This window comes from Anser brachyrhynchus (genome assembly GCF_964034855.1).
Source record: "Anser brachyrhynchus genome assembly, chromosome: 5".
Lineage (NCBI taxonomy): Eukaryota > Metazoa > Chordata > Aves > Anseriformes > Anatidae > Anser > Anser brachyrhynchus.
Genome location: NC_137699.1, coordinates 44,958,686 through 44,982,653, shown reverse-complemented (window position 1 = coordinate 44,982,653; position 23,968 = coordinate 44,958,686). Strand labels below are relative to the sequence as shown.

The window sequence follows — 23,968 nt, the reverse complement described above, 5'->3', positions numbered from 1 at the left end:
AAATTAATACAACCCAAGTGGAACAATAAATTTTTAATTCAATTGTGTTTTTAGATTACATTTTAAAATGATGGATTAGAACATTTTTTAAATATATATATATATTTTTAAGCTGAATTCCTGTTTACCATGGTCTGAAACTGTAGTTTGAGAAGCTTAAAAATATATGAATTACTATTGGAGGTAATTCAGTCAAGTTCCAGATTGCTTTATATTTATCTCAGACTTTGTTTCCAATGGCCTAAAACAGTTAATGAAGTTTTTGTGGAAAGACCTGGGAGAAATATTTTGTTTCTGTAATTCCACAATTGCAGGTGTACAAAAAGAAAGCATAAAAAACCTTCAGGAGCAGTAGAAGCACCAGCATCCTAGTTTTCTGCTGGAGTCACAGTGGATGTGTGGCATTGAGCACTTTTTAATGATATTCTGCAAAGAGCAGATACAGAACATGATGAAGTGGAAAAACAAGCATTATTTTTATGCATATGGTGCCAGCTTGTGTGTGAGTTGGGTTTACTTGACACGGAGTTAGAACAAAAATGTGGTTTTGGAACAACTGTCCAGCTAAAAAGTGCTTCACAAAACGCCATGGGCACGCTAATTTCCTTGACAAGGTGGAACTTCAATGCCAATCCCATTACCCCCCTGGTTAGCCAGGAGGACTGCAGGCAGCCAGATCTTCTAAACGTAGGCAGGAATGTGTGGAATTTGCTGAGCAATGAAGAGAGACTGAAGATGAGGTGGTGATATATACATAAATATGCGTGTGTGTCTATTTACATATATACACACACACCCCACACACATACACGTAGGGATACAGGTAGGACCTTACTGTGATAATTCTTTCCCTCAACTAGCGATTAAAACCTACATGGTGTTTTTACTTAGTTCAGTCAAGTTCTGTCACAATGTTTACAAGATAAATAGCTTGCAGGCATCAAATCTAGTTGTGCTTGTTAACTTAATTGAGTTGGAAATTGAAGTCTTACAATGGCAGTCATTTACCAAATATAGTAGTCCCTGGAGAAAGATGAACGAACATCTAGCTCTCTTGGCCGAGGGGCACTACATAAGCAATGAGACACTACAGTCCAAGCATTTTGTTTCTGTACTATGGTAAGTCGAGACCTCTGAGAGAAGCTTGAACTAAGGCAGCAGTGGAGATGGTGAAAAGCTGCAGGACTGAGCTTCAGGGCAGAAGTGCAGTGCAATCCATTAAAGAGAACAGAAAATTGCCAAGGGGAATGTACGATTCCCCTTGATGAAAAGATGGTAAAATGATCAGTGCTATAAAGGCGCTGAAGGAACATAGTGTCTTAGGCACCTGTGACTATCCTGTTTATACTCAGAAGGGGTTTCCTCTTTTGCAGTATTACAGGCAGCTCAGGTTCAGCATAAGCAGGAAGAGGAACTCCTACTGACATGAGTGGGACAACAGTGGGTCACTCAGGCCAAACAAGTGACGGAATCCCTTGATGTATTGCCAACAAGGGCACAGGGCTGGTGGAGGTCTTGCAATGCAAAAATGATGAAGAAAAAGATGACAGCAGATGATTGGTAAAATCTTGCTCCTCCTAAGTCCAGCTAAAGGACAGAAACCTTGCAAGGACTGCAGACAGACTGCCTAATGGAGGTCATGTTTGAAAGGGTAGATAAAAGCAGAGAAGATTGCCAATGAGGTGTTCAACAGAAAAAGAGAGAAGCAGGAGGCGAGAAACAGCCTTACCCACGTGAAGCCAGGTGACATTGTTCAGAATGTCACCTGTCATGTTCAGAATGTCATTGTTCAGAATTGTCAAGATAATTACGATTATCTTAAAAAGAGAAATTTTGTAAAATTTCAGAGTGCTGTTGGCATAGAAATGATAAGATACCCAGACCAGACCTATTATAGAAATTAAATGACACGAAAGGGTAAAGAATTTGATATTACTGATTCAGGCAGTAATACTAAAGGTGAAGAGGGAGAGTAAATGTCAGGATGCTGGGTACTGTAACTATTATAAACATCTTAAAGCTAGCTTGTGATGTAGCTAGTAAGACAAAAAAAAAAAAAAGGAAGGTTGTACACCTGCTTTCAGAGGGTGTCAATGAAGATGCTGTGCCCACTGTGTCAGTTAGTGGCAGAGGTATATTCCCTCTCAAACCTTTATTAATTCTAACATCTGTAACAAAAACACCATTTGAGATGGTGGCTATGGAGATATTTCAGTCAACTCAGAAAATGCAGAAGACCACCATTTTACCTCTGTGCTGGAAGAATCTTTCAAATTCAGATAGGTGAACTGGGGTTTGGCTGTAAAAACAAAGTCAAAGCACTTGTTGTTTGGTTTGGAAAAAAAATCAAGAAAGAATTCTAATCCCATCCTAGTTGAAGTCATTGGCAAATTTTCCATAACAGTTGTTGTATACAAGCTTACATTGATCACCATAGTGAGAAATGAGCAGAAGTAAATGCACTTCAGCTGGGTTATACAACACTAAATCTTAGGGAGCCATGCCAGGATAAAATTTCTGGCATGTTACTTATTGGACATTGCCCATGCCTAAAGCCTTGCTTCTCAGAGAGAAAAATAGCTTATTCTTTATCCTTATCTGTTGGTGTTTGAAATAAGCTTTGCTTCTTTAAAAATATGTGGCATTATAGTATCACCTTACGTTTGTGCTTTCTCAGAACTCAGACTTTTATATTCTGTAAATGACAGCCTAGTCACCTTTGATTTGAACTTTTGCTTCAGTTTGCAAACTTCCTCATGATTTTGTCTGCAAATTAATACAAAAATAAAAAACAGAGCAAGAGCTAAGAATTAATTTAAGATTTCAACATCTAGGTTGTAGTTTTGAAGGGCAGAAAAACCTGCTTAATACAACCTGTCTGCTTTAATAATTAGACATTGTTATACAGCCAGGTTTTCCCCAACATTTGAACACCATAGTGAGTGATAAACCTCAAATATAATAATTTACGTATGCAATAAAAGTCTTACTTACAAATAGAAACATCCAGGTGGAGACTTATGGAAAGGTCATAACCATGTGTTACCAAGGAGGGGCTACAGTGTTAGCTGCCAGTTTCCACACAGATGAGTCAGGCGCATCAGAATGTACAATTTCCTGATGCTAATTGAATTCAGTTGTTTAAGCTTTTATTTTGATAGGTACCTCTTTAAAAATGGAAAGAAATAAGACTCTAGTGAATAGTTATTTGATAAAGTTTATGTACAGCCAGCATAACTCCTTCCAAGAGTTCCTTTAATCCCGCTTTTACGCATTGCCAAATGGTATAGAATGTCATTTAAATGCAGTGCAGAAAAGAAAACCACAATAGTGATACCCATGTGTATAGACAAAGGTTGAAAGGCTAACAAATCACATGGGTGAAGTGGAGTATCTGCCCTCAGTGGGGACATTAGAATAACAGTTGTTTTGGAAAATTGGTGGAAGGCAATCAGATGTCATCAACATCAACATCACGATGCTAAGTACACAGGAAGTCTAGAGTAGGATAAGCGGATGGTTTCATAGTGCTATCAGTAAAAGGAGGGGTTTTGTTCATTTTGTTTTTAAATCAGATCAATAAGCTAATGATAAGCTAATAACCAATGACTAATACTGAATCTTGATGGGCTCAGGTTCCAGGGGTAGGTGGGAAATATATTTTTTCAAGTCTGCACTACCACCGCCCCATCAGGACAATGTGACTGTAGCATGCAGAGGAGCATCAAGAGACCTTAGGAGGACATGAGACAGTAATAGGGCATTTAAACTGCTGTGTAAAATAGGACAATGTCATGTCAGGGCATGACAAAGATATGAGTATTAAGACGTTATCAATGCATGCTTCATAAAGCAACAAGTTAGAGAGTCCACCTGAGGAAAAACAGTTCTTGATTTCAACTTGGGTGGCTCTTGGGATCTGTTTCAAAATGTTACTGTCTAAAGTCTTTTGTAAGAGCAACCACCAGGTACTGATAATCAGCAACTCTGTCAGCCCAAAAAAGCCAAAGAATACACCACAGTTAGAGTCTGCAAAAAGGAGAAATATATATGTATGAGAAAAGTTCTTTAAAAGTAAACAAAAGGAGCAGGTATAAAAGTTAAATTACTGCAAGCGTTCTGGGAACTATTTAGGGATACCATTTTGGAGATACAGAGCAAATGGGAAGAACATGAGATGGTAAAAGAAAACCAAAATACTGAATATTCAAACTCCTCAACTGAGATGAAAAAATGAAAAATGCCAACAGGTCCAAAGATATTTTTACAAAATATTTTTACTAAAAATGTATTTTCCTCTGGGGGTTAAGGATATGAATGAAAAGTACTGACCAGATATTTCAAGTAATACATAGTTCCACATACCTTTCTTTTTTCAGAAAGTGTTTTAAAAACTTCTATTTCTCTTCTTTCATAGTCCAAGGTCATTTATGCCATCCCCCATATTATAGCTGAACACAGCTTTCTCTACTGTTTTTTTTTTTAAGCTAGATTATTTCAGTGACAAGGTTTACAGCAGTCCTACAACCAATTTATCAGCACAAGGAGTGATGGAATAAGAATAAACAGATTAGAGAAGAAGGGAGTTTTTTCAACATTTTCTTCCAAAGGATCACTTAGTTAAAACCAACTAAAGTTACAGTTTCATTTCAGCTTCTGGTTTTAAAGTAAGCCCATAGATTTTAACAAACAGGGAGGAAAACAAAAAACAACCAAACCCACAAAATAACATTGGCCATGCATTTACAGAGCAGCATTATAGCATTAAATGGGTTCTGGACATGTAACATGTTAGTCTGTTTAAATATTGTTGGTTTATGAAATGAAGGTTAAAGAAACGACGAGCAGACAAAAGACGTGTGTTGGTAAATTAGCAATATTAAGGATTCATCATGTGCTTTTACCGCACCATTGCTTATCTTGACTCTGAGCTCAGCCAACCATTATAAATGATTCCTGGGAGCGTATACCAAGGTAAATATATTCCTTTGGAGTTTATTTTTGTAATTAGATTTTGAGATTGCACACTCTCCGTTTCAGTAATTTAGCTCTGTAAAAGCTCATCTCAAATATATTTTGCCATTCACTGGAACTATATTTTTAAGGAATGTCTTTCCTTCCTTGCAGAAATAAACATTGGTGCAGGAGCACCACTTTGAGAAAGTCTGCAGAAGTGACACAGTTCAAACTGGATCTTAATGTTGTGTTAGACGAGGGATTCAATTTTCAGATGAACACTGTTCAGTAAAAGTATTCACCTCTTCATTCATGTTCCTTTACTTCCCTGCCTTTATAAAACAAGTACAGATATACTGTGGCTTGCTCTAAAACACAAATCCTTGTTGAATGAGAAGATTTAGTAGGTAGCACCATTATTTAATATGATGAAGGAAATCATTTATGCACAACTCCACACCTATATCTGCGTTAGTTGTTTTCACCTCCTTGAATTATGTAAGTCAATACTGCAAGAGTGGTTGAAAGACACGCTACGTTGTAGAAGGTATCCTCTGAGATACCCCAAATTTCTTAAAATTTATGGATGGTATATGGAATCTTTGAATGATTTCTCAAAAAAAAAAAAAATCCCAATGTTTTCCTTTTTTTTTTTGCTTGTTTTCTTCCTTGAGGTCATCGTTCAAAACCCATTAAAATCTCTTTCTATTACTCTTTTTCGCTCTTCATTACATCTAGTCCAAAGGGCCTCGCATCAGACCCAAAGGAGAACAGGTACTTTCTTTGCAGTTCAGTGTTAGATAAACAGGAGTTCAAATCAGAAATGTCAGAATACAGAAAATGAAATATTTGCCTTTTGCATTAACTTAATGTTGCTGTTAGAAACAACAAGTGTCCAAGCTTGCACTCAACAGAATTACACCTTATCTTGGCATATGGTAATCAAACTACTTCAGAAAATTAGTTTAGAAATTTCAATATATTTTATCAAACAGATAAAGACTTCATCACTGATGTTCTGCCCTGTAGTTTGCCTTGTAAATCTGGAGTAGTGCTTTGCTTTAGGTAAACGTCATATGATTTAATTAGGAGAAAACCGTTTGTTGTAATGAACCATTTTTCCTGCTGGTAGACAAAACCCTGAAGGTAAGCCTGTTTTTAATTCTTTAATATATTTTTTTTTTCTTTAATGCTTTTAACTAGCACATCATAACCAGTCTCTGGAAAGATTCACTGAAAAAATACTACCTATAAACTTTTTCTGAAAAAAAGTAAGCAGTATCTGCAGAACCTGATACGTGTTTTCTCCTTTTCTACTTCCACCCAATTCAATAAAGCAGATGCTTCAGCCACTGAATCACATAAAACTACATTTTCACTTGATAATAATAAGGAAAATTCCAATAAGACCAGAAGCAATAGCCCTTACACACTACCAGAGAAGCAAAAAGAAAAAATTCTACAAAATCATCTACAAACTGTCAAAGTGGAAGAGCTGCACAGTTCATATATTGGCTAATACTTAGAAAGGTATTAAGCATTTCATATACAGCTTAGAGGGATTTGGTCAAGACACTGGATGCATTTAGCCATATTTTACATCTTGTGATTTTTGTAGGCACTAGTACAAACGCTATGTCACCTTGAAAAACTCCCTTTTTCATATGAAAGGTCAATAACTGAACTAAAGTTAGTAAAATAAGACCTATCCCAATTTTTTTAGTTTAACTTGAATCTTATCAAAATTCAAGAAGTCCAGCTAGCTGTTAAGGAAGAAAAGGTGGTTTGCAAAGATTCAGACCATGTGAAAAATGGTCTTACAGAATTTTTTTATACAATTCAAGTCCTATTTAAAATAAAGAAGTACTGACAATACTTGTGTATCCTCATGCCTCTCTGGTTAACTTAAGAGCTCGCTATAAAAAAAGCTCTTTAACTCATGAGATAGATTGCCAACCAGATTCCAGTCAAGCCTCTGTAGGAGCTGAGTAAGCTCTGCCAAACTGAACGGAGCCTCTGAAATCTTTTGAGATGTGTTATGTGTTGATGATTGATGAAGGTTATTTTGGGAACGGTGTAAAACGGGTATTTAATCACTAGATAGTTGTTTTCCAGAAACTACAATAAGGTGAAGGGAAAGCTGGAATGGTTGCTTCATGTTTTGGACATGCACATCCCTTATTTCTAGTGCAAATGACTGTTTCTTCTCTATTGCTTCCAGCACCTTTTTTTTTTTTTTTTTTTTTCAGGTAAGAGATTTCTGTGAAATGGCTGCTACCGTTATCAGTATTACACTTATTAAAATAAACTGCCTTGTAGGTAAAACAGCATAATTGTCTTTGAAATACTCTTAGAAATCTTACTGATCATAATTTATTTTATTATAGCTTCAAGCCAGAAAGTTAAACAAAATTCACAGTGGAATTACCTGCCGTGATTTTATTTCTGAGCTATTAATATATATATACCTCAAATCAAAGCACACTGCAAGAGACATTAAAATGCCCATATTTTTATTGCTGGCTGAAATTAATATTCTTTTTTTTGCTCCTTAAAAACAATTAGAATAAGATATGCATTTGAGAGCCTCCAGCAAGAATACAGTATTAATTGTGGTTTGTTTGTTGTTTTATTTTTTCCCTGAAAGAAGAAAATGATCTGCTACTTACATAGCATCTAGATTTGTCCCATTAAAAGCATGACCGTGGATGCTGGTAAAACCATTATTGTAGAGTTTGCTGCAAGCAAAAAAAAAAATAAATTAGTGTATTTTGGGATGGTTCAATAACTGAATACCTGTCATCTTATGTATCATTTTCCTTGGCAACAGTACATTTATGGATGAGTTAATTTTAATATCTTGAAGAAGTAGCAATTATAGTGCAAGGTCAAGCATATGCCCAGCAGCATTCTTGCTGAATTAAGAATACCGTGTGGCAGGTGTGCTATCTTTTTACTTCTTTTTACAGCAAAGACAGAACTAGACCAAAATGGTTTGGCATAGCTTTCCCACTCCCAAGCTAAAAACAAGGAAACAGAATTCTGCAAGGACTGATTAAGGAAATAATACATACAATATACTGTACTGTTTTACTATAAGACCTGCCTGAATATTTCAAATTTCTTTAGAATTCATTCTTTTGCCTTTTAGTGCTATCCTCCCTAGTTGAGATCCTAACTCATTACAGTCATTTTCTCTCCCCTCTCCTCAGTCCTTTTTTTGTGGCTCACACTGAGTATGACTTGCATAACTGAATTAGATATAATTCTTATATTATTATTCTTAAATATAATTCTGAACATTTTTTCTCTTAAATAGGACTTCTGGCACTTGCCACCCATTAGTTCTCATAGTACGTGCCACTTAGGTTGCAAAAAAGTTAAATACAATTCTAACCATGCTGTAGCTTTAGAGAAGGAAAACTACAAGCTTTTGCCTTTGATTTTCTCCAGTATAACCATTTCTTGCCATTGTCATACAAAAGCAAGAATGCTTTAGTAAGCTAGTTTAAAGAAAAGCAGCTTGATTCAAATTACTGTCACGGTAGAGGATTTATGCAAACTAGATTATGGATACTACGTATGATTCTTCTCTGTTACTACTGTTCTCTGTAACTACTTAGAGAGCAGAACCAAGTTATTTTTTTAACATTACCATATGCTTGAGAGACCAAGACAAAATAATTGCCTTGTGTCTTAAACTGGAAGGACTTACAGGGTTAGAGATTCATTACAGAGCCCATGGAAAGCATTTGCAGGCACTGAAGTCATGAAAGGATTATCTGCAATTTCACTGGAAAAGGAGACAAAACATCATAGTCAAACATCTGCCTAATAGAGCTTCTCCAGAACAGTCTAATTATTAATTCTTCTCTCCCTTGATAATAGATAAAGGTGTAGAATAATTGTTTAGTTACACCTACGGCCAGAAGTGACAAGTGGGATGATTAAGAATCAAGCGCGTTCCAGTAGTCAGGAAGTGAGCTTGTGAAGTAGATGGGTTTTAAAGTCCTAGTGAGGTGTGCCAGCCTGTGTGATTCCCATGGTTAACAGCATAGACAGATCCACTTTCCCAAAAGCCAAAGAATTAGCAAAGTAAATAATGCTGCAATGTCAATTGGGTCAACCCAAATGACTTTAGAGTTGAGATCCTGCTGTTTAGCCATGCTCGGCTGAGCCATCAGATAATACGTTGTTCAGGACAGGCATTTCACTTTACAGAACTGCATCTAACACAAGTGAAATAAAAATTTACTGTGTGATGTAACCTAATGAATTTTCTCAACTCTTGTCCAAATGAGTGTTTCACCGTCTGTCATTTCTTAAATACTTAATTCCCACTCTTAAGAAATACTTAAGAAATACTTTAATAAAGAAATAACCTTAATAAAAGAAATACTTCAGAAAATTGTATCCTCAGAGCAAAACTTTGTTGTGATAAAGAGACAAAGAAAAAACAAAACCTATGACTAAAATGGAGAGGAGGAAAAAGCTGGCAGAAACAGAAGTGTCTGATTGTCCCTTTCCTGCTTTTTCCTGAATCATATTACAGTCTGGAAAATGAAATATTCTGCACATTTTTATTTTTGTCAGATGACATTCTTGTGGATGAGACATGATCTATTAAGGCCAGATTATAATGTACATCAGCCGAGAAGTCCTAACAATAGTTCATGTGATGAGAACAATTTTGTTCCTTTCCTGTGCGTATTATATGTTAACACTGAATTGTACTACAACCATCTTCATTCCATGTAGTTTTCACCAGTACCTGTTTTCCATCACAAATTATTCTGGTTTGGCATTTTTCAGATTGCTTTATTTTTCTAAACAAGTGTTTACTTTTAAGTTGCTTATAGGCCACTGTTGTGGTTTAACCTGGCAGGCAGCTAAGCACTACACAGCCGTTTGCTCACTCCCCTGCAGTGGGATGGGGGAGAGAATCAAAACAGGTAAAATGCAAGATGTCATTGTTGAGATAAGGATGGTTTAATAAGAAAAAGAAAAAAGAAAAAGAAAAAAAAAAAGAGAAAAAAAGAGAAAAAAAGAAAGAAAAAAAGAAAAAAAAAAGAAAAAAAAAAGAAAAAAAAAAGAAAGTGATGTACAACACAATTGCTGACTACCAGCCAGTTAACACCCAGCCAGTCCCTGAGGAATGGCAGCCCCCTGCCCTGGCCAACTCCCCCCTTATTACTGTTCAGCACAATGCCATCTGATATGGGACTTCCCTTTGGTCAATCTGGGCTAGCTGTATCGGCTGTGTCCCCTCCCAGCTGCTGGGGCACCCCCAGCCTCCTCGCTGGCAGGGCAGTGTGAGAAGCAGAAATGTCCTTGGCTATGCAAGTACTGGTCAGCAGTAACTAAAACATCAGTGTGTTATCAACATTATTTCCATCCTAAATCCAAAACATAGCACTATACTGGCTACTAGGAAGAAAATTATCCCAGCTGAAACCAGGAGATCCACAAAGGTGAATACTGATATAACAAATGCTTTTTCCCCAGCTATACCTTATATATCACTTCGAAACCTACTATTCTTCAGGAGTTGGTTCTTTTTCTTGATGATAGAAGTGAAAAGATTATTTTTCATTGAAGCATTCACCTGCAATTTCAAGATAGGCATTTCTAAACAGTGATGATATCCAGTTCTGCTTTCACTTAGTGTAAGAGTCATTCCAAGAAGTAATAATCTCTATCTTGGCTAAAAGCATCTGCAATCAGGACACTTCAGTTAAACCCTGCTGTCACTGGGAGGGCTGAGCTCTTCTAAGTTGCACTGTTGGGACACTTCTGTCAGTGTCCATGAGGCCAAATTACTCAGTTGGAAGCACAGACGCAATGGTTGCATGAACTTTTACTTCTGTTTCATAGAACTTGTTTACTTGTTTCTCTCTATATAGTAAGGATAGGGTTTAATTCACAATACAATAATGCTTAAGCTGAAGCCCATTTGATATTTGAGGATCTCCCTAGTAGCTCTTCAGATTAAATATATCTCACTCAGAGCTCTAGCTAACTCAGATTTCCATCCTAGAGGCCTACAGCTAAGGCAAACATAGCAGCTTCAGATTATGGAGCAGGAGGTAGCACAAGGTTTACCTCTAGTCTCAGAAGATCCTTGGGAAGTAAAATCTTGCTTACTGCAGGTCTAGACTCTTCAGCAAAACAGCCAGCATTTCCAGTTCTGAGGGTTACCTTGCCAATGGCAGACCATGAATACAGCAGGGACAACGACCATTCACAGAATCATGGACTGGTTGAGGTTGGCAGGGACCTCTGGAGGTATCTGGTCCAACCCTTCCCCTGCTCAAGCAGGGACACCTAAAACAGGTTGCCCAGGACCACGTCCAGGTGGCTTTTGAAGAGCTCCAAGGAGGGAGACTCCACAGCCTCTCAGGGCAACCTGTGTCAGTACTTAGCCACCTGCATAGCAATAATGTTTTCTGTTGATCAGTCGGAACCTCTTGTGTTCCAGTTTGTGCCTGCTGCCTCTTGTGCTGGCACTGTGCACCTCTAGAAAGAGCCTGGATCAGTCTTCTTGCACCCTCCCTTCAGGTACTTATAGACATTGATAAGATACACCCTGAGCCTTCTCTTCGGGCTGAACAGTCCCAGTTCTCTCAGCCTTTCCTCATAAGAGAAATGCTTCAGACCCTTCATCACCTTGGTGGCCCTACATGGGGCTCTTTCCAACTTGACTAGGAACACCACTTAGCAGCATTGAAACAACACCTGAGGTATTCCACCAATCAGGTCTCTGCAAGTTACCTTCTAGTATAATACTTCTGATTTTTAATAGCTTCTTACTTAGTCCATCTAGCTGTCAAGCCTCTTCCATCTGAATGCTGCTGCCATATACAGACTGCAACACCTAAGTAGTGACTGAGATACTTTTACCAGCCTGCAAGTCTTCATCTGAGCTGCTCTTCCTCCTTGGCTTGATTGCAACCCTGAATTTGGGCTCAAATTGCAGGTTAGGGCACAGAGAAAGAAATAGGGTTTGCTTTCTAAATGGAAAGGAACGCCTGTTCTTTTAAGAGCAGTACTCTTTGTTTCTGAAATACCTTTAAGGATTACAGTGGGAGATACACCACCTCTGCCAGGTTTGCACTCCCTTTTTCCAAGAAGCCATTCTGCAATTTGCTTCAAGCCATCAGGGAAGAGGAAGGAAGAGGGGTGAAAGGTGGGCAGAAGAAGAGGTCTTTAATTCAGCTAAAGTAAATGGTTTTTAAGGTGTTTTAGTGTGATGTAGGAGTGCTTTATGTGAGCAAACCCAAGTAAATTGGTGAAGCTTGCTAATAGGACAATTCTTTCCAGCTGAGGACTGTAGATAAGTAGAGAGGGCTCCACCTAGGAAGTCTTGCTTAAAAGTAGTTAATTATCACTCTTCCTGTTTTGCTTGTTCAGTGGGATAACAGAGTTGTGCTTGAAATATGACTGTACAAGTAAGGTTAGGCAAGAGCATTTAGGCAAGGTATCTATTCATATAGGCTTATGCTGTGACTCTAAAAGAAGACCTGTACCTCATCCGACTACTGTGAAACCAGGTGAGTGATAGAAAGGAGGTAGGCACCCTTTCTTAAGGGTGTCTTCTCACAGTGAAGCCAAATAGTTTCCAGGAAAGATGTGGCTCTTTGCTCGCAGGAGGTTTCTGGGTGAAAGGCTTTTCTGCCTTGGCTGAATTGGTACTGGCAGGCTGCTGTCTGATATTTTGGTAACAGAAAGAAGACTTGCTATCCATCACAGTATGGGCAGAAGTATGAAAAGTAAGGGGAAGGGAAGTGACTGGAAGTAGTAGAGAAAGAAAGGAGTTCAGAATATCTGAGCTAGTGAAGTGCGTTGGTGCTACCAGCATTACATCAATGTCTATGGACACAAGAGGCTATGCTGGAGGTTGCTGCATCCGCTTGTGATGGATATCCATCGTCAATTCCCCTCAGTGTGCTATAGGCATATACACACAGGGCAAAAGTGATGGACCCTGAAGGAGTCCTGTGATGTTAGGGAAGGGAGAAGTGTGCTTGTTGCAGTTATGAAATAAGGATATTACAGTCAGGACTAATGGAGTCCATCAGCTGAGGATATGAATTTACATGTAGGATTGCTGTCATGCTAGAGGTACTGCTAGCTCTTCCCGCAGAGCCCCAGGGCTCTTACTAGTGTTAGCAGCTTATTAACAATCAACCACAGTCCGAGGCCTGGTAATGTATGTCCAAAAGCACTGAGATACAATAATTAAAATTCAGCAGTGCAAGTAGGTTCTTAGGATAAAGAGTGGCTGTGCCTGATGTTAGTTGCTACTAGTTTCGTACAGCACAGATCTTCCCTCCCCCCCCCCAGACTTACGGGTGTTTGCCTGTGACTATACTGGTGTAGTAAGAGCAGTGTGAATTCAGACAGCCTGTGGTGAACTCAGTCTCTTAAAGGAGGCCTGTGATGGGCTCAAGCTGAGGAAGCAGTGCAAATTAGCTAAGGTACAGCATGCTGTGCTGTGGCCTCCCAGATTTTCCAAGGCTTTTTGGTATTTGCTGTAGCACAGACATTTAGGATGTTCAGAAGTACTCTTAGGGCTGCACGCATGGATGCAGACGGGTGCCAGCCTGAGCTGACCTCATTGTCATGAAACCAAGGTGCTCCTGAGTTATGGACTTAGAAACTCTATTTCCAAGCTTCGGTAATTTGCTTTTTTAAACTCCTTTTCTGTTTTGGGGTTTTCTGTATTAAAACATGAATTGTATGAAGCAACATATTTGGAGTAAAATAAACCTTCATGAAAATGTGAAGGTTTCCTTAAAACTTTTTTTCTTGTGAAACCTTCCTTAAGGTTCAGGCCAACTCTGAGCTTTTTTAGAAATGTAACAATAAACAATTGCCTTAAAGATTTTCCAGTTCTCCTGCTCTTGAGCTGTCTGTGCTCAAAAGAAAGAAGACAGATAGCCAGCTGAGGTTATGATTCAATAATGTGGGACATTAGTGGATGCTAGTATCCAAAAATGTGTACCGCAAGCTCACCATGCCAGCACAAATTTGTTAAAGGATGTTGACAGGCTGACTACGTGCTAGCAGGCTGAATGTTAGACCAGATCCCATGCTATTCTGATGTCAGGCTAATTCAGATATTGCACAGTCAGTGTAAAAACAAAATAAGAGCAAAAGACCTATAGAAACTGCATATCATGTACTTTCTGTAACTTAAGAGAAATTGTGTGTGTCTCATCCAGGTCAAATTTTTAGTGCTAGGTGACCTGGCATTTCCCAGATTTGATACTAATGATCATTGAACTACAGCTTGAGGAAAAGTACTTTGACAGACTTATTTGGTATTTTTCTCTAAAATGTAAGCCTTTACTGTAGGTTTTCTTGGGATCTGAGGATGGCAGAATTCTAACGGTGAAGACAGATACTTACAGTAAAAAGTTCACATCAGATGAGTAGATTTTGGTGAGGTCAGGAAATACTTTGAGTCCAGTATTAAAAATACCACTGAAGCAGAGGAGAAAGAATTACATGTAGTGGATCACCAAATAAAGACATACAGTGTATTTAAATCCTTCAACAGTGCAGGATCAGTATTTCTTTATTGTCAATCAATTCACATATAATCAACTGTCCAAAATACAAGGATGGAAGAAGTAATAAATAAATAAAATCAGAATACCAAATTTATGGTAAATGACAGAATCTAAAAGATGGCAACACAGAATAAAAGATAAGTAGGTCTGCAGAGGGAAGTCGTCTGTGAAGCGAGTAGGGTGAAAAAAAAAATACAACTTCGCACTCATTTGTGAGATTAAGGCTGCTTCAGACTATTGTCTGGGCCCCAAATCCTCTGTCTTTCATTGAGGCTCAGAGCTGTTGAAATACCTCTAAAAAGGAAAAAATCTTGTCTTCCAAACAGTCTTCTAACATGAATACAGTTAATTCCCCTTATTTCTGAAATTCTGTAGGGTTCAGAAAATATAGTTCTCAAATTTTAAAACTACTTTGAAATTTAATAGTTTTGATTACGTTCCCCCTTTTTCTTAATCGCATTCAGATATATAGCAAAAATCTGGAAAATCTTTCTTCCTTGCTGCTATCCCTACCACACGCACGCAACCCTTTCCAGAGTCTTCTGAACACTACTAAAAATTACAGAAGATATTCTCTTTATCTTTTTCTCTTTCCTGTGCAATAATTTTATAATTCTGTGGTTTGGTTACTCTGTGCTGCTCTTCACTACGATATAGAGAATCCCTCAAGACTTCTTTCTACCATAGGAGTCATATGAAATCAGGTATAGACTTACTTGTCACATGTAGCTGATGGATATTCTTTAAAACTACATATAAATATTCAGCAAATAGAAAAGATGTATAATTTCTATTGTATCCCTCTTCCCACTATTCCCTAGACAAATGTAGTATGACAGCACTATCATTAGCAGAATACTAGCTGTGGAATTTTGTCAAGCAAAAATTTGTGTATTGAAGACATTTAATGGATCACAAGAATAGCGAAATTACTGATGAATTTGTGAACCTTTTCCTTTCTTGCAAAAGTAAAGTTCCAACCCCTTATTATAGCTGGTGGTCTGTCATTAAAATAAGTATGGAAAAGCATTGCAACTAGCTCCAAAATGAAATGCAAATAAACTGTTGTGTTAAAAAAAAAAAAAGTTATCTGTAAGGCTTAAGTGCCAACTACTTGCAGATGCTAAGTACTTACAGATATTTCAACAGTGGGAGGTTCTTAAAGGCATCTGGATCTATGTAATCCAAGTTTCTAAGATTTCGAATTTCACTGTAAAGAAAGGGGGAACATTACTATATTGATAATTAATGATTAATCATTTCTTTCTTTATTGTGACAGAAACCAGCAATGTTAAAATGAAAGTTAAAATGGGTGGCATGATGGTGTGGGTTTTGTGGGTGATGTTCTGGTCTTAGGTCAGTCCAAAAAGTGGGCATAGACATGGTGCAAACCAGTAGTATTTAAATTAGCATGCCTTAGCACTGCCAAGTAACCCAAAGCAGTGATCAGTCCTGACAACATAGGGTATCAGGAAGCTGGATTTTAAGAACACCTCTGCCACTGGAATCATTCTTACATAATAAAATCTTTATAACCAAGTTATCTGAGAAATGAAAGTAGGAAAAGATAAGACAATAGATAAATCAGTATGTGGAGACAGGTACCAAGACTTCATCTTCTATGTATGCTGCTTTACTGAGAAAACAGTTCTCCATCTTCCAAGCCTTCATTTTCTACTGTGTTTACATTGTAGGGAGACAAGGGTTTAGTTTCTACTTGTATGTTAAACTGATGTAGTTAACAGCTATAATACTACTACTATAGCACTGTATTCAAATGTTCTTCATGTCTGTTAGTTTCTTTGAACGGTACTGTTTCTGTTATTAAGAGAAATCTTCAGTGTCAGTTTCTTGCTTCTCTCAAATTATTTTATTAGTTATGTAGCAATCATACTCCCAACAGTGGAATTTGCTCCATAAACTTGAACTGACATGTTTTTTCCATCACTGGCTACATTTGAAAAGTTGGAGTCAGGAGCTTCTTGGCTGCATATTCCTTTGTTATGGACCAAATGTATTCCAGGGAAAGAGTTTTCAGATCAACACTCAGTCTGGAAATGCATAATACGTTGGAGTACCATAGAGTCAGCGAGTTTTTGGCTTGTTGCTATTCACAGTACTCTGCAGTTTGGAGGAGGGTATTGAAAGTAAGAATTCAAAATCTGCAGATGGTACTAAAATTGGAAGGACAGAATAATGCAATGAGATTCAAGCAGATTTTATTAAGTAACTAGGCCAAAAGAGGGCAAGTGCTGTTTAACAGAGCAAAATGAAATACTAGTTAATCTGTGAATAAAAGATTTAAAATTGCCAGATGAGACATTTGGCACAGTAATAGGAGAAAAGCTTAAAGACTGTTAGTGAGGAAATCAATATATACACTGAACAATGGGGAAATGTTTATGCCCTTGCTGTTCCATTTCCTTGAATTGGTGATGCTGGGATTAGGGAAGAAGTATACTTTGAAATATAATGTATTTTTATAATTGCATTTCATCCTACATGTTGTATTATAGAGGTTTCTTATCGTCTGAAAGGATGAAAAGGGCCTGTTGTGGGCACTTTAGACAAACAGTTGCCTAGAAGTCTCTTCTCAAAATGGATGAGAAAGTGGGTTAGAGAGGTATAAAAAGGGAAAAGGTGATTTGACCCAAGCGAATATTAAGCTTACAAAAAAATCAGGAGAAAAAATTCATTTTTCTCTGCTTCTAATCCAGTCAAATGTGTTTCTTGAACTTGACTGGCTGAATATGTGGCCTCTCATTTCATATGCATGAAAAAGAGAAAGATCTTCAAATTTAGTTCTATTCATGAAACTGTCCTTGTTTTGCATACTCAAACATCATTAATATCACAATACTGGAACGAATCTTCTCTAAAATCTCAGATTTAAAGGATATCTGTAGCTCCATCAGTATTGCAGCCTATGAAGTAATTCTGAAAGGATGAAAGATATTAAATAGTTCTGATCACATCAGTTAATAGGATAGTGATAACACAAGATAGATTTCATAATTTATTCTACGTGAATCAATCATGAATAGTACACATTCAAAGTTGCCTAAATGCTATATGATAGCAATTTTCAAATTGTAATCAAAAGACTCATGGTTTAAGGATTACTTCTAAAGGTTCCAAAAATTAAGAAAAGATTGTTGAGTATCAGTAGATTCATTAGACAGGGTTTGCACTTCTATCAGTAATCTTTTCTGAATCAGTGAATTGAAAAGATTGAAACACACGGATTTAGAAACTTAAGGTTCCTTTTAAAAGTAGCTCTGAAAAAAATAGCAGTAGTTTTAGCTGCCTAAAATGCAGATACAGCCAAAGTATATACTTAAAAATGTCTGGTAGGCTAATTCCATGGTATATAAGTGCCTATGAGAGCTGACTTTAGGCGACTTTTGAAATTGAACTTTGATACACAATATAAATACAATTTAATCTTAGCATACAGGGCTTAAATTCTGTGCCCAGCAGCAATGTAACAATTCTGAGTATTTCTGGGAACAAAGTGCTTAAAGATATATAAAAAAAAAAAAAAAACTAAGATATTTAATAGGTATCCTTGCTGAGCATTTATGCAGAGAGGTGAAAGGTGTCCTGAACAAATCTTTCACTTCACAATCCTAACTAAAATTACTTAGAAATGCTAATAAGAAAGAAGGCTGATGCTATCTACCCTTAAGATAACAGAATTATTTGTGGACCACTTATAAAATTACTGAAAGTTACAATACAAAATATTCAGCTTCTGTTTTACTTCTTAAAAGTATGTGAAACCATGTAGACTTGGCTTATGTGTGATTTAAAGACAAAGTTTTAAACTTCACTTCTGGCCCTCAGACTAGTAATTAAAAATGTGCTAGGTTCACAATCAAACCAAAATCTTATTGTCCATGAATAGCACTTAAGTTTTGCTTTTTAAAGAAATTACTTTAAAAACCTTTAAGTGTTAGGAACAGATGTGCAAAGAAAATTACTTAGTGGCATACTTAAGGTCCTGTGATAATACTTACAAATACCTATAAATAACATACTTATGCTCACGAACAGACACAAGTATTTAGTTCCAAATCAAAATTAATCTAAAACTGAAACTAATAATCATTACTTGAATATTAGTCTGATGAATTACTTGGTTTAATGAGCTGCAAGTTTGCAAAATAAATCCCAGAAAGATTAATAAGGTACTTCACATCTTACATGGATTTAAAAAAGCAAAAACATTCACATATTTATGTGGCTTCTAAAATTCATTTACCAGACGTATCTTTCAAACTTGCTTTGCAATATTGATGTACCCCAGAGTTTGTTCAAGACCAGAGCTCAGATATTGCAAATCAGAGCACAGTCTCAATATAATGCTACTGTGCTGAAACATGTATGAATGATAAGGATATCTAGGTCAGCAGTTCTGAAATGTTTTAAATCATCTGTTTTATTTTTCTTGTAATAACTAGACCCTTCTCCACTTAGATTTACTTTGTCTATAGCTTCCCTGGCCTCTTTGACTTGTACATAGACTTCCATGTTTCCCTCTCCCTATGCAGCCTAGCTGCCGTCCCCCCAAATGCAGCTATCCATGGCATTCCACCTGCACACACCTGTCAAACTTTCACATCGCTAGCTCCAAAAAATTGCCTCAGCCTGTCTATTCCCCACCTCCAGACATAAGCTTTTAACAAGATTTTTCTACACAGCACTAGTTTCAGTGCCCTGAAATTCGCTGCAGGTTTACAGCAGTCCCCTTCATTCAGATTCCTATTAGGGCCAGTTCTTCCCTCTTCAGCCTTCCTCTCCAGTTGCCTCTGACCCTTCGATAAAATCATCTTTCTTTTCTGCAGCCTGATATCCCATGACCTGGCTCCCTGAGCTGGCTGCAAGAAGTGCAGCGTTGGCCTGGGGGAGCTGCCCCAGCGCTTGCCCAGTGCAGAGATGGAGAGCAGTCCATGCAAGTTCTCTAAATGACGCTGCATATACAAGGGCAAGCCACTTGAACCATAACCTTTGGCACTACTCCCATATGCTCAAAGGGCTTTTCATGTGGTTGTTCAAGAGGAGAGAGCATTTGAAGTAGGGAGGAGTTGGGGAGAAGTGAGGGAGAGATGAGGAGAGTGAGCAGAGACACAGGGAAGGGGAAAAAGAGAGTTTTTCTGGAGTTCCTTACGTGAAAATATTTTCTTGAGAAAAAAGACCTAGCTCGAAAAGCTCTCAAGTCTGATGCTACCAAGCTGCAGCACACTAGTAAGATATCTACACACAGACATTGCTAATCTGACACTTTCACATTTGTATCTACAATACAGTTTTGTCACGGTATGGGAAAGACAGTCCTGAATTTGTAAATGTGTTAAATTTGTCTCGCAGACATACTTAGAAACAGTAATGACAAAAATAAGGAATAAGAAAATATTGTTAGACCAACTTATCATCACTGGGGAAAAATTAATACAAAGTCTTGGCCCTGATTTTAATCTTAAAAGAGTGGGAATTTTGCAATTAATTACAACTGAAATGAGATCCATCTCATTAAAACACAGCAGTTGATCAGTACCTCATTTTGCAGAAGTTACTCAGCACTCAAACAGATTAGGTTCATATAAATATGATATATGCTCAGAGATTGCTCATAGGGGAAGACGGACTAGCTGCATACATGCAGCTAAGGTCTGGAGGGAACAATGTCAAGATGGAGGCACAGAAGCAGAACGGAACAAGGACCAGGAAAATGGAGTGCTGAAGATCAAAAGTGAGGCACGCTAGCAGGCTTGGCATGAAGTGGTGACGAACACAGGATGCCTATTCACATGACACTTGACTCAAGCCGAGCAATTAGTTCTTCCTTTCCATAAACACTAATTTTTCTCATAAGAAGCTCTGTAGAAAAATAAATATTTTAAAAATTAAACTGTGTATATAAGTTTAAATTAGGGTAAAAAGATTATTTACATAAAACTGTACTCTATGAAAAGTCCATGAATAACTGAACCTATGAAAGCTAACCTCTCTGAAATGACTTCTTTTCAAAACTGTTAGAGTAACTTCAACTTCCTTTAATATATCCTGTGCTACTCTTTATCCAGTATTATTTTAGCAATAATTCTTTGAAAATAACTATGTAAGTGGAGAACATTAAACAAATGCATAGCACAACATACATTTATCCCTGAATAATCTTGTTATTTGGAAAGTAAATCAAACCCAACAATAAGTGTTAACAAATCAGAGGATTTATGGAAGCAATTCAGAAAAACAGTCAAATTTATAAATGGCTTTCTTTTCCAGTTTATATGCAACTGCCTAATTTGCCAGATGTTTGTGTATTCTCTGATTAAATAATGTGTATGCTTTACCTCCAAACAGATTTTAAAAGTGTATAAATGCTTTTGAGTAGTACAGTTAGCCCTTCTTCATGGGCTAGCTGCAGAGGTTGGGGTTTTGCCTTTGCGAGTAAGCTTCTGGTTCTGGTGTCTTGTCTTGAGAAGTATTTATGGTTCTTTCATAATTATATGTATATAGTTTGTCTATGTATATTTTCTTTTTTTGGTAGTGCCTTGTGAGAAATATAGGGGGTCTTACATTACCCTCTATAACAAATGAGGAAAACTCCTCCCCGCCATGCCCTCCCCAGAGCCTGTACCACAGGTGCAGAAGGTGTAGGTGCCCTTGAGCTCCACTGACTCCTGCACAGGCTGCAGCATCACGGACGGCATGTGCAGGCCATGGATCTGACATGGGTGCGATAATGTGGTGGCTTCAAACCTTGTTGTTGTGCTCTGACCTGGCTTCTGGGGGAGAAGGCCCGTAGAGTGGGTGTGGATGTAGTGCCTTACAGCCAGCCAGCTGGGTGCTCTGTGCTGAAGCGTTCTGTAAACAATGGATGGTTTCTAGAGGAGCCTTCATCCGCCAGAGGCGGCACTGAAAACACTATAGCTCCATCTACCACTCCTTTAAAGTAGTCACATTTCAAGATGCACATTTTTATGGAAGTGTCCTTTACATGCAAAGGCTTGCATTACCCTTTGGAAGAAATCCTTTTTGTGTTATGAATTAACATCCTGAGGTAGACATTTCTAATCCATTATTCACTTTGAATCTAATACGGAAATAATAGTAGCTGTCTAACCAGCTAGTTCCTTTTTTCCTCAAGCCATCCTTAAGAAAACTTTATATTCATATAATTTAAATATGATACAACCCTGGGTATTGCATGGAAGAACTCTTCAATGAAATGAGATGGCCCAAGAGTATTTTATTGTCTTTAATTTCTCATAAGGTGAACCACAAGGTGTGTAGTGCCAAATACTTTATTACTTATAAAATGGGATGCCAGTAAGTGTTTCATTAAATGTTCTTTTTTGTTAAACAAGAAATCCTAAAGACACAACAACTGTGAAACAGGAAGGGAGAATATGAGTAACATGGGCCTGGAAAAACCATCTACGGAAGAAGAGACTGGCTAAATTCAAACCAAAGATAAGTACTGTTATAACACCAAAGCTTTCTGTGACACCAATTCAGGAATATTAAAGGAACATGTTATTGGACTAAACTAAGTCTCAGGATCCTGGACTCTACTCCTAACTTAATCTGCCAGGGATTTGTAGGGTAGGCACTTCCATTTTCCAGCGTTAGTTGCTCTTTATCTACAGTAAGAGTAATTATATTATCTCCTTTATTTTTATTAACCCTTCTGTTTCATACTGTATAAATTAAAAGGAAAAGAAGTATAGAAAATAGAGAAGTGTTGAGAGATCACCTAGTTCAATCTTTTTCTCTGAGTGAAGGTTAAATAGACCTATGGAGTTTCTGATTACAGACTTAAGGCCTCCAGTGACAAAAACAAATTCCCTAGGAAAACAATTGTATTTATTTATGCCAACCATAAGAAAGCTTTTCCTAGATTGCCCCTTAATCTAATTTTATTATTAGTTTTGCTTTGTCAGTGTGAAAAACGGATAGTAGTTTCATCCCTTGCAGCAACCTTTTATATGCTTAAAAGATGTATCTGCCTCTGTCATATTTTAGTTTTGGACATGAAACTCTTTCAGATAAAGTTTTCTGGACCCTTAATGGCTGGCATTGCTCTCCCGTGGAGTCTCTGCACACGAAAATCTCTAAAATGTGCCAAACTGCAGCATATCTGAGCTTTTTGATACTGACGCACTTTGCATTGCCCTCACTTGGATCAGAGAACCAGGTGCAGGATGGATCCTGTGAAGCCCTATTCAGTAAATTAACTTCTCATTTTGACAGGTAATGCTGTATGACAAGAATTCTCTGGGTGCAGGTATCCTGCTACTTTTATATCTGCCCCAGTACTATTTCAGTTAGGCCTTGTTCTGCAAGCCTTTTTATAGTGTAGAGTCATACGATATAGTGCCAAAAGCCATAGTACTGTAATTTTGACACCTTCTTCCTGTTGCAGAAGGAAATTAGATAGCCTGATCTGATTTGTCCTTAAATCCATGTAGCTGTAATTTCATTTTATAGTATCCTTTGTGTTTATACACAATTAGTTTGATTACTGGTTCCAGATTTTTTTCAGGAATTGAAGTTAATCTGCTTTCATCACAGCTTCTTTTAAAAGACAGACCCAGGTTTTGCCTTTCTTTTCTGGTATCTCACTCATCCTCTGCAAGTTCTCAAAGACAGCTGACTTTGTTTCATACAGGACTTTAAACATCCTAATGTTAGGTTTGTTTGCCACAATCTGAAAATAATAAGTAAGAATAAGGAAAGAAGAGGTTAAAGAACATTAAGTTGGTATCTCTTCCCTTTGTCCTTGATATTAGTTGCAGTTATGGTAGATTTTTTTTGGTGAGGACTGATAAGAACAAAAAGTATAAAAACTTGTCAGAAACCTTTACCCATAACATTCCCCATTCCATTTAATAAACAGACAAATACCCTGTTATATTGTTAGTGCGCTTCCAGAATGATTACTTGTTACTCTTCATGTCTCTTGCTAGTGCCATTTTGCTCTGTGCTATGGCCTTACTTCTTATGCTTATGTTACTGTTTTACACTTATGTTTAGTAACTTGACAGAATCAATTCTTAGCTGCCAGTTTAAATAAACTTGCCATCAAGCCAGAGCTCGCAGTGCAGTCCCACGTATTTTTCACTAAATTTCTTACACTTAGGAGGATATGGAAAAGCAAGGGAACTAAAGAAAGCACAAGGGAAAAAACAGACCGACTCCACAATATGGAGAAAGAAAATGAGAAAAGGAATATTTAGCTACAGAGAAGAGAATGACAACTCATAAATCAACATGTATGTTACTCCACACACCTTCAAATTTATTTGAACCACTGCATTCATTTATTTACGTTTAATTAATTGCAGTACTTACATATGAGTGACTTTACTTAAACTGTTGAAGGAATGGGCCTCCAGACTCTGAAGGGTTTCATCTATGGAGATGTAGC

General features: G+C 37.4%; 1 protein-coding gene across 13 annotated transcripts in view; it reads right to left on the bottom strand.

Moving 5' to 3' along the window:
* TSHR (thyroid stimulating hormone receptor) overlaps window positions 1-23,968 on the bottom strand; it is a 75,656-nt gene that overhangs the window by 23,182 nt on the left and 28,506 nt on the right. For 4 of the 13 annotated variants that reach the window (XM_080593681.1, XM_080593676.1, XM_080593687.1 and 1 more), the window contains 5 exons: window positions 23,893-23,967; window positions 15,667-15,741; window positions 14,368-14,442; window positions 8,672-8,749; window positions 7,626-7,694 (listed from right to left, as the gene is read on the bottom strand). In XM_080593681.1, the coding sequence (XP_080449807.1) occupies window positions 7,626-7,694; window positions 8,672-8,749; window positions 14,368-14,442; window positions 15,667-15,741; window positions 23,893-23,967 (372 nt within the window). Of the gene's footprint in view, window positions 1-7,625; window positions 7,695-8,671; window positions 8,750-14,367; window positions 14,443-15,666; window positions 15,742-20,089; window positions 20,413-23,892; window position 23,968 lie in introns of those variants that run through there. The other 9 variants (XM_080593685.1, XM_080593682.1, XM_080593677.1 and 6 more) reach the window with 6 other exon arrangements.